The sequence below is a fragment of the Poecile atricapillus genome, chromosome 3 (genome assembly GCF_030490865.1).
Source record: "Poecile atricapillus isolate bPoeAtr1 chromosome 3, bPoeAtr1.hap1, whole genome shotgun sequence".
In the NCBI taxonomy this organism is placed as follows: Eukaryota; Metazoa; Chordata; class Aves; order Passeriformes; family Paridae; genus Poecile; species Poecile atricapillus.
In genome coordinates this window covers 12,572,530-12,583,394 of record NC_081251.1, presented here as the reverse complement: position 1 = coordinate 12,583,394, position 10,865 = coordinate 12,572,530, and the positions used below count along the sequence as shown (strand labels likewise).

The 10,865-nt window shown below is 47.5% G+C and overlaps 1 protein-coding gene across 2 annotated transcripts; it reads left to right on the top strand.

Annotated features, from left to right (window-relative positions):
* The first annotated feature begins 413 nt into the window (after positions 1–413).
* Positions 414–6,408, top strand: MYCN (MYCN proto-oncogene, bHLH transcription factor). 2 transcript variants are annotated; one of them, XM_058835213.1, is made up of 3 exons: positions 414–540; positions 2,969–3,774; positions 4,894–6,408. In XM_058835213.1, exons 2-3 carry the CDS (start codon positions 3,075–3,077, stop codon positions 5,493–5,495), a joined length of 1,302 nt encoding a protein of 433 aa, XP_058691196.1. In that variant the 5' UTR covers positions 414–540; positions 2,969–3,074; the 3' UTR covers positions 5,496–6,408. The 2 variants fall into 2 exon arrangements, with proteins under 2 accessions (XP_058691196.1, XP_058691197.1); XM_058835214.1 differs by lacking the exon at positions 414–540 and adding an exon at positions 2,005–2,087 and having other exon boundaries at positions 4,897–6,408.
* The last annotated feature ends 4,457 nt before the right edge of the window (positions 6,409–10,865 follow it).

The following is a 10,865-nucleotide window of genomic DNA, read 5'->3' as shown; positions in this document are numbered from 1 at the left end:
CGGCACTCAGCGGCTGCCGGAGCCTCCGGGTTTTGGCCAGTGAAGTGTGACATGGATGCGAAGGGGGATCACCGCTTGGGAGAAGCAGGACCTTCCTTCCCAAAATTGCCGGAGGGGACCAGGCCAAGCGACAGACGCCACATCCCTGCTTCACGCAGGGTTTATTTCGCTCTCTCGCGAGCAGCCTCCCCGTCCTCTGTCACTTCCATCGATGCCCAGCTCCCTCTCCCACCACCGTGCCCGCAATGTTTGAACAGCCCGGGCTCGCCCCCACCGAGGCGGGACAGGGAGGCGGCCCCGCCACCACCGCACACAAAGCGGCCGCCCGCCGCCACCGGCCTGCTGCGAGCGACGCCCCAGTCCCCGCCTCAACCTGCAGCCTATGAGCAAGGAGGCACCGCCCCGAGCGGCGGCGGGATCGGGATCGGGATCGTACCCGCGCCCGCCGCCGCGCACCGCCGAGGAGAGCGCCGCGCTCCCGTCCCGTCCCGGCGCGTCCCGTCCCGCGGCCCCGCGCCGGGGGAAGGAGGCGAGAGAGCGGTGGGTGCCGCCGCCGGGCAATGCGCGGGGGCGCCGGGAGCGCTGCGCCGCGCGGCCGCAAGGTGTCGCCGTCGGCAGCGGAACGGGGGCGCGGCGGGCGCGGTGCCGGCGCGGAGCGCTGAGCGCGGGGAGCGCGGGGCCGCCCGCACGGGGCCCCGCCGGCAGCGCGGCCGCGGGAGAGCCCCGCTGGCCGGCGGGGAGGCGGGCGCTGCCGGTCGCGTACAGAGCCCCGCGTCGGAGCGGCTCCCTCGCCCGGCCACTTCCCTTAGCCCTTGTTTGTTTATTTTCAACTGCCCCGGGGGGCTGCGCGCGAGGTCGCAGCGGCGGGAGGTGGGGAGGAACCGCTCCGGAGGCGACGTTCCTCGGGGCCGGGGAGGGGCGGCGCAGGGGCCAGCGGCCGCGGCGGGGCCGGCGCGGGGCAGGGGCGGCCCCGCGATATCCAAGCGCCCTCCCGGAGGATAAAGAGCGAACGGGGCTTTTGGCGCCAAACGCGCGGCCCCGCCCTGTGCGCGTGGAGCGGGGGCGGGGCCGGCGCTCCCGCCTTTCTCCCGCTGTGTCCCAGTGCTCCCTCCCAAGCGTGTCAGGGTTGTTTCTTTTTTTTCTGATTTTTTTTTTTTTTAACTCAAGCCTTTTTTTTTTTTTTTTTTTTTAATGCCTTTTTTGGGGGTTAATAATATCCAGCCGCTTCAAAGCCAGGCAGTGACAGTCTGCGAGTAGAGGGTGGATGCGGAGGCCGGGGCGGCCGCGGGGGCCGGCGGGAGGGCGCGGAAAGTGCTACAGACACCATCAGCTGCTTTTTTTTTCTCCTCTCCCCTTCCCCCCGCCACTCCTCCCCCTCGCACACCCACCACCATCACCACGGAGGTAAGAAGAGGAAGCTGCAGGCTCTGGGCTGCAGGACAAAACCCCAGTCAAATAAATCCAATTCCCCATCGCGTTCGAGTTGCCGAACTGGGAAGGATGGGGCGGGAAGGGGAGCGCAGGGGCAGACCGGAGCCTGAATGCGGTTCTCATTGAGCAGAAGAAAAACCTGGAGGATATTTGTGTTTTGGTTTGGAGCTGTCGCATTTAGATCGCCGGTGTTTTGTAGGTGCCTCTTTACTGCTTTGCATTTTAAACAGTTTAATGTATTTCCCGAGTAGAAAAATGCCCAGTCCTGGAGGCGCTCAGGGGGCGGGGCGGGAGCGCAGCTGAGCCGAGCCGGGCGCGTTTCTCGGCGTTTCATCATAAGGCTTTTCATGGATTTTTTTTTTCCCCCCTTTTTGGTCTCCGTCTCAGCGTCAGCTGTTGTGAACCCAGCAGAACGATTTCCTTTCGCGTTACCTTAACCGAGCTGAAGGGAGACGCTGACTGGATTTTTTGGACTTTAAACCTTTTTCTTTTTTTTCTTTTTTTTTTCTTTTTTTTTTCTTTTTTTTTTTTTTTTTTTTTTTTAATGTCTGATGCAACGGAGCTCTCGGCAGAGGAATGGGGCTGTGTTTGACTGTCCGTGGGTAGTGAGTGGGGGGTCCGGCCGCGGTAAGGGCAGCAGCGCGCACTCTCCGGAGGTGAGAGCTGGAGAGCTGGTGTGTTTGCAGGAGGTTTGAGTGCATGAAGTGGCAGTGTGCGGAGTTGCTGTCTTTGCAACCTCGCTGTTGCAGGAAAAAGGGGGAGATAAAACTTCCCGTGCCTTCTTGGCAAATCAGGAGGCTTTGTTGGTGGCGCCGGGGTGGTTTTAATGCATTTTTGTGCGTGAGGTTATTACATAAGGTTGATAATTTCTGTTGCTGCTGGATTTCCCCTCCTCCCCCCTCCCCCCCTTGCGTTGTGTGCGGATTTCGCTGGCTCGCTTTGAGTGAATGAACTGGCGATTTGCGAAGTTGCAAAGAACCCCTCCGCCCCCTTTTTTTTTTTTTTTTTTTTTTTTTGCATCCTTCTCCTCTCCCCTTTGCACTGCTCCGCAGATGACAAAAGGAGTAAACTTCCTCTACTTTTGCTAGCATATTAAGAAGCCTTTCTGGAGAGATTACGGTATCAAAGCCATGCATCTGTCTGCAGTTACTGTGCTGTTCTGAGCGTTTGAAGCGGTTTGGGGAGAGCAGGCGAGGGCTATGTGCACAGGCTGTGCATCCCCGCTGGACTGTGCAGGCTGGGTTTGTGTCCCCACGGAGCGGCGGGACAGGCTCTGCACGGGGGAGTGCTACCTGAGCGCTTTGATTTCAGTATCTTGAGTCGGGAGGAGAAAGGTGTGTGAGATGCTTTTTTTTTTTTTTTTTCCCAACTTTCTCAAGGCTCCTTCTTGCTTGCTATTGATGGGATTATGATTTTTTTTTTCCTTCTTTCTATTAAGAGGAAAGAGGGAGTCATGTTCGTGTCTGTTTATTCGTATTTTAATTGTGGTTTCGTTGTGGTTTTTTTTTTTTTCCTTTTTTTTTTTTTTTTTGTTTAGTTTCAGGTCGTGGGAGAACCTCTCTTCTTCCCCTTGGTGGAAATACCCATAAAACCTGTATTTGAAACTATTGCTCGACCCAGGGATCAGCAAAAAGAGACCCGTAATGCCAGGAATGGTCAGTAAAAACCCAGACCTCGAGTTTGACTCTTTGCAGCCTTGTTTCTACCCGGACGAAGATGACTTTTATTTGTGCGGGCCGGACTCCGCTCCCCCCGGCGAGGACATCTGGAAAAAGTTTGAGCTGCTGCCCACCCCTCCTCTGTCTCCCAGCCGGGCCGGGCTCCAGGAGCACCCTCCGGGGGGGGGCCCGGTGCCGTGGGGAGGGGCGGCTCTGTGGGGCTGCCGCCCCACCGACCCCGTGGACTGGGCATCGGAGCTGCTCCTGCTGCCCCCCGAGGCCGACCTGTGGGGCGGCGTGGACGGAGGGGACTTCTTCGAGACGGGCCCCGGCGTGACAAACAATCTCAACTCCATCATCATCCAGGACTGCATGTGGAGCGGCTTCTCCGCGCGCGAGAAGCTGGAGCGGGCGGTGAGCGAGAAGCTGCAGAGCAAGGCTCCCGCCGCGCCGCCGCCGCCCCCGGGGGCCGCGGGCAGCCCCGCCAGCGCCCGCGCGGAGCTGGGCGGCGCCGTGCCCGAGTGCGTGGACCCGGCCGTGGTCTTCCCCTTCCCCGTCAATAAGCGAGAGGCGCCGCCGGCGGGCGGAGGGGCTCCGCGGGGCGGCCGCCCGCCGCGCTCCGCCGGGGACAGCCGGGCGAGCAGCAGCAGCAGCTCCTCCGGGGACGACACGCTCAGCGACTCGGGTAAGCGCTCCGGCCCCAGGCTGCGGGGGTGGGGACAGGGGTGGCGGCTGCCCCGGAGCCGGGCCGGGCGGGGCGCGGGGCGGCCGGCAGGCGGCAGCAGGCGCGGGGCCCCGCGGGGCGGCGGGCACGGCCCGGGGCAGCCCCCGCCCGCCCCTCGCCCCATGCCGGCTGCGGCGGGCCCGGAGCCTTCGCCGGGCAGCAGCTCCGGCCCGGTGTGGCCGAGTGGTACTGGGGACACTCCGGGCCTCCTGATAGTCTCCTGCCCCCGGGGGGATCGGGGGGGGCGGCAGGGTGGCTGCCGCCGTCACCCTGGGCCCGGAGTTTATGGTTGATGACCGTGTGCGCGTCCCCTTAAGCGCCATGCGGGCAGGCTGGAGCTAGACGAGTGAATCCTTAGAGCAGTGCTTGTACTAACAGAGCCCAAAATGCCCCAGATATCCTCTGTGCTTGCACACAGAGAAGTCCGCTTGGGCTGAACTGCGGTTTGGCGTGGGGAGATGAGCTGGTCCCTATGACCACCGCCACAAACTTGGTGATCCGTCCCGGGTTTCAGAGCCTGCTGTCCCTTTAATGTCTGGTTTGACAGCTTTGGGTGAGGAAGCACTTCCAACAGCTGTCTTCTTGGCAGTGCACCAAGCGCCGGCTTAAAGGGTCCCCGGCTGGAGCAGCTTCACCTTCTGCCTCAGAACAAACCCAGCGATTGTTTCGTTTTCCGGCTGCTTTTCTACCAAGCAGGGGCTGTGTTGTGGCTCTGTGCTTTTTGTACCGCAGCTCGACAATTTCATTCAAACTACATACATTTGGTCTAAAAATTCTTTTCTGCCTCTGTGATTGTGTGGGTGGTGGCCTCTTTATGACTGAAAATTAGATGTGTTTAAAAAAACCCATCTCATCAAACTTATTAAGCTTTCAGAAATCCTTGTTCTTTGGTGATTTCATGTATATTACATACTTTTACAGATCTATATCTGACTGCAGATGGTGGGCACACCCTGGTTTTGACATCAATTATTTCATTACTGCTTTTACTGAATATATTTTGTCAATAAATACTGATACTTGGTCAGGGTATTTTCAGGAAGAATAATGTCTGTTTTATTTTCTGTCCTTTACTCCCAGAAGATGATGAAGATGAGGAGGAAGAGGATGAAGAAGAAGAAATAGATGTTGTTACAGTGGAGAAAAGACGCTCCTCTACCAACAAGTCTGTTACCACCCTTACTATTACAGTGCGCCCTAAAAATACCACTTTTTCATCAGTCAGGACACAGCAGAATGGACTGATACTAAAGCGTTGTGCCCCAATTCACCAGCAGCATAATTATGCCGCTCCTTCTCCATTCGTGGAGACTGAAGAGGCTCCACCACAGAAGAAGTTAAAAATTGAGGTGCCCCGTCCAGTAAAACCCACGATCCAACCAAAGCCTAAGAGTTCAAGTCCTCGAAACTCTGATTCAGAGGACAGTGAACGTCGACGCAACCATAATATCCTGGAGCGTCAACGACGTAATGATCTACGGTCAAGTTTCCTCACATTAAGGGACCATGTTCCAGAACTGGTTAAAAATGAGAAAGCTGCAAAAGTTGTGATCTTGAAAAAAGCCACTGAGTATGTTCATTCTCTTCAGGCAGAGGAGCAGAAGTTACTGCTAGAAAAGGAAAAATTGCAAGCCAGACAAGAACAATTACTAAAGAAAATAGATTACAAGCGGACTTGCTAAACTTATGTTTTGTTTTGTTTTTTTGGCTGGTCTGGACAGTCATTGCCACTTTGCACATTTTTGATTCTTTATAAAAAAATTGTGTTTTTTGACGTTAAGAATGTTGGTTTTAATTTCAATCCAGTTCCTGAAGTAATTGACAGACTCTATTATCCGGGTACGGAGCAAATGGATGTTCTTGCAAGGAGTTTATTGCAAGACTACCAAACAACAATGGACTGCCTTTGTTTTTTCTTCTTAAGAACTGTAGATGGTGGGGATTTTTTTTTTTTTAAAGTGTTGTGAGCATTTGGAGCTGCTGATGACATCTAGTTGAGTTTTAAAATGTTCATTCCTAAGTTTTATGGTGCTTATGTTCTAACAGATGTTACTTTAGGGGTTGGCATTTTGTACCCCTGTGGGAATTTCTGTAAATACCATCTACACACTTGCCTTTTGTACATGTCTTGGGTTATGAGAGGTGGCTTTTGCTGCCAGTATTAGACTGGAAGTTCATACCTAAGTACTGTAATACCTCAATGTTTGAGGAGCATGTTTTTGTATACAAATATATTGTTAATCTCTGTTATGTACTGTACTAATTCTTACATTGCCTGTATACTTTAGTATGATGCTGATACATAACTAAATTTGATACTTATATTTTCGTATGAAAATGAGTTGTGAAAGTTTTGAGTAGATATTACTTTATCACTTTTTTGAACTAAGAAACTTTTGTAAAGAAATTTACTATATATGCCTTTTCCTAGCCTGTTTCTTCCAGTTAATGTATTTGTTAATGTTTGGTGCATAGAACTGGGTAACTGCAAAGTTCTGTGTTTAATTTCTTCCAATGATGTACATTTAGTGCTGCGTCTTATAGCACTTTGAAATACCTCATGTTTATGAAAATAAATAGCAATTACATTATGTGCCATTTACTATTTTTCTTTTAAATAAAATCTTTAACTTTGCAATATTGACAAAATACAAAAAGCATGGTCCCATACCCTTGGCACTCAGCTCTTAGACTATAGGGACACTTTACAAAGGTCAGCTGGGCAGGACATTTCCATTTCTAGTTAAAAAATAATTTAATAAGAACTATGTTATTTCATACTTGTGTTGTCAGGATCCTCCCAGGAGACCAGATGTACCACACTTAATGGAATGACTCCTGTGTCTTTCAAAGACAGGTACCACTGTACTTGTGAGGGATCAGAAACATGGCTAGCAAACTTCAAAAGCTAAGGGACTGGCCTCTGTGGAACACAGGTGAAGTAAATGATGGAGGTAGACTTGGCAAAGCATAGAAGATTAAATACTTGTAGTAAACAAAGATCTTAACTTGGCTGCTGTTCTTTGCATTAGGAAAGCCTTAAAGCTGTCCATCATTGCACTGGCGAATTAATGTTAGTGTTTGTAGGTGCAGGTCCTGTTTGTTACTACATAAGTTAGTAAAATTGAGACTATCAGGGAAGATGCACAACAATGAAGCATGCATCAGATGAACGTGGAACTTGGTTGTCTCGAGCTGGTATTTGGTGTGACAGGAGCAGGACAATCAACTCTAATGAAATCTGTTTGGTCATTGTGTTAAAGACTGTCACATCAGGGAGCTGTTTTATCTTCTAGTCTCTACAGGTATTTTTGACATTGTCTTTCCTCATGCTGAATCTGAAAAAAATAGATTGGAATTAATGACCAAATGGCCAGTAAGTACTTAAAGGATCCACTTGCAAGAAGCTCTCCTGTCACATCTGCCCCTGCTTTAGCCATAAAGGAAGTAGCTTGTCTGGTGATGGAGGTACAGAAATCCTTTATTTGCCATGAGGTAACAGGAAGAGCAGTGTGGTGGCTGCTCTTCCTGTTACCTCATGGCAAAAAAAGGATTTCTGTACCTGTTCCAAAATAGCCCCCACATAATGAATGCACCATATGTCTATCCTACAGCTGGTTGATGCACTCAAACCTGTGGTTTTGGGCCCCAGACAGCTTCTGTATCATGACCACCAAGAACTGTACATAGATCAGTGCAGTAAACCCAGATCTTCAACAGGTGTAAATTGCTGAAACGCTGTGGACTCAGCTAGGCCTACACAAGATTTAAGAACTGGTCTGAATAGAGTTAAGATCTAAATTCATACTCAACCACAGTTGTTCTATATATAGAATCTTTGTTTTGATTCCTTTGACATGCTTCTTCCACTTTCCAACTACAGTGATAAAACAATAGACAGTGACAATTGGTGTGAACAATTGCAAAGTATATTTAATTTTACTAGCTAAAACAATTTTTAACCCCCCTTTTTTTCAGCAATTTCTGTTGAACTCCTGTTCTACTGTTTTCAAATAAAGATATGTGTCAAATGAGTATTCTTGAAGAAGGAAACTCCCTTCCCCTTCCCCCTCATGGAGAACTTTGGTCCAAATCCTCCACTCAGAATGAACTTTGGGTCAGATCAGGTTGCTCAGGGTCATGCAACCAAAGCTTGAATATTTTAAAGGATTGAGATTCCACAGCCTCTTTGGACAACATGTGTTTTTTGACTGCCACAACTGATACAAATTTTTGTGCTACCTGGAATTTTCCTTGCTGCAATCTGTCCATTGCCTCTTATCTTCTTGTGTTTAACCTCCCGGAAGAGTCTGGTTGCACCTTGTCCGTAACCTCCCATCAGGGAGTTGAAGACAGCAATTACTTCTTTCTCCTCTTGAGACAGCCCAGTTCTGTCTTGTCTTGTTATAACAAACCATTTAGAGTATAATAAAGGTGTCAAATACTCAGATTTGTCTGGCTATTCAACACATATCCTATCTAAAAGCCTCTATTTCTCACTATATAATGTGGGAGTTTTGGTCTGATTATTTAGAATTCAGTGATAAACGTCCAACTGATGTACATGGAGACAGAATCTGGCACCATAATGTTCCTATATACTGTACTGTTTCCTTGCTTCTCAGTACTGTACTAGCAGTACTTGGCATTGTCCTTTGTTGTTTTTGTTCTTTTTTAAATAAGGAGTTGATAGGCTTGTTTTCATATTGTTGCTGTAGGGAATAAGTTGTCAAGGTCAAATATTTCTGGTAAAAAAAATCTCAGTTGTAGGACATTAATAAAGTTACAGTTGTTAAATAGAAGATTACTTTTGTAGTTACATGATAAAAAGAATTGAGAGTTGTAGGAAATACAGCTTTGGAAAAGAAGTAAGCAGTTAATTGTGTAATATTTTCTGAAGAATCAGTAAAGTAGCCAGAAGGCTACATAGAGAAGGACATAGAATCATAGCCGAAGCCATAACAAAAGATCTTTTTGCAAGTGTATCTAGAGTGGGGAGTCCATAATGACTTAGTCCAATAATGAATTGAGACACTATTGCCTGGTTTGTGTTTGTTTGTTTGGGGTTTTTATTTGTTTTGTAAATGCATACCTACATTTGAATAACAAATGCAAACATATCTGTCTGGAGAATCATATGTGGCAAGTACTTAATAGCTGCTTTTTACAAAGAAGATACTGGTGGTTCCTAAAGGGAAAACTGAATTAAATTGATCTCAGTCTTATTGGATCTGCTATAAAAATTCCCAATTTCTTTCTCATACATGACAGAATTTGCTGATGGTTGTTTTCTCCAAAATCACATATCCCAGAGGATGCTCTTCTTCTCACCTTCTGTTTATTTTCTTAAACATACCACTGAGAACACAAGGGACTTGTAACACCAAAATGAAATGATTCCTCCATAAATTAGTATAAGTGAAACACCAGTGGGAGACCTTAAAAAGGTGAAATATGTTAATGGTGTCATTACCACTCGATCACCTGTTGCCGTGAGTGCCAAGGAAAGTGCATTTCTCAAACCCAAGCTGCTGTTATAGCAACTTATCACCAGGTCTTGGCAGGACTCCTTGAGAGATCATGAAATATATAATTTACAGTTTGCTCCTGGGAAGTATACTGATAAACCAAGCTGGAATAAAATTACTTCAAATGGGTGACATTCTTAAGCTTGAATTTCCTGGCTTCTGGCTGGTTTAAATCAGAAGATGCCATTTTATTTAAAATATTAATTTTGAGATAATTAATGCATTTTTAATGTACATTTGCCAAACACTACATGATCTGTACTTGCATTACTTTCTTCTCCTTGTGTCCATTTCCTGTTTCCCTTTTCCCGTCCCTGTCTCTTTTTTCAGGAACACACAGCCATCAAACTTAAAGGGATTTGAGGTGTCACAGCAACGTTTTTAAATTAAGCAGAGATTTCAACAGAAACAGGAGATACACAACACTTCCAGAAATCTCAGAGGAAAGCAATGGTGCAAAATGTGGAACAGAAGCTGATTGCAGAACCAACGTGGTGGGTTTTGCCTGAGCACTTCTGGCTGCTCCTGCAGCACAGACAAGTCTGAATTCAGAGCTCTTGGTCTGTGCCAAGATAAGCTTTCACTTCTGCTGGGCTACCTGTCCAATTTGCTGCCCTTCAGTAGTTTTTTGCTGCCTATCTGCTTGTACTGACCCCACCATGAAGCTGGCCACCATAAACCAGATGTTTTGTTGCTGGGTTGTATGACATGGTAATTCCTGCTGCCTGCAAATCTGTGATTCTTATCCAACTTTGTGCCCTTACTGGCCAGATCCTTCTCTCAGTGCGATTATTGATATTTTTGTGCAACAATCAACTTGGAGAAGATAAAATGAATTCTTGATCTCTGAACCATGTAGGTTCCTTGTATGTGTGCTGGATGTATAGATTAACATACATGCTGTGTTGCACACAAGGGATCCTGTAAGTGTTGATCCATGAGCTCTGCTAAATAAAGCCTAGTGTATATTTTAACTGAATAAGCTACAAGGCTGTCCACTTGGGACTTTGAAGAAAAAGCAAACAAAAATATTTTGTTTCCTGTATTTATGATCACAATATGACACACCTAAATAATGCAGAAATTAAAAAAAAAAAAAAAAAAGTATCTACAGTGCAATCATAAATAATGGCAAGTATTTTTTAACTCCATGGTAAAGTGGATGGGTGTGTAGACTTATTAGACATAAAATTTATCAAACTTATAACTGAATTATGACCTATTTGTTACTGATCTCTGAATTGTTACATTTTGTATGCATAATATTGTTGGGCTCCATATATGCTATTATGGGTGCTCTATTTGTGAGCTATATCATTTGCCATCATATAGTGTTTCCATCTGACATTATTTAGATAAGTGGAGACATTTTCTTTTTATGGTACAATAAGATTATTTAATTTTTGTTATTCTGTGCTCCCAGCTTCACAATGTCATTTGTCTGCTTTAAGTGTTTACTGCTTTCTGTCTGCTTTCTGTCTTCCATACTGCACGCATTTAGGGAGAGGAACTGTCTTCTATGTT

Excerpts from the sequence above, each read along its gene's own strand:
- MYCN (XM_058835213.1), top strand. The coding sequence starts at position 3,075 with ATGCCAGGAATGGTCAGTAAAAACCCAGACCTCGAGTTTGACTCTTTG. Across the intron at positions 3,775-4,893 it reads CGACACGCTCAGCGACTCGG|AAGATGATGAAGATGAGGAG; the intron begins GTAAGCGCTCCG and ends CTTTACTCCCAG.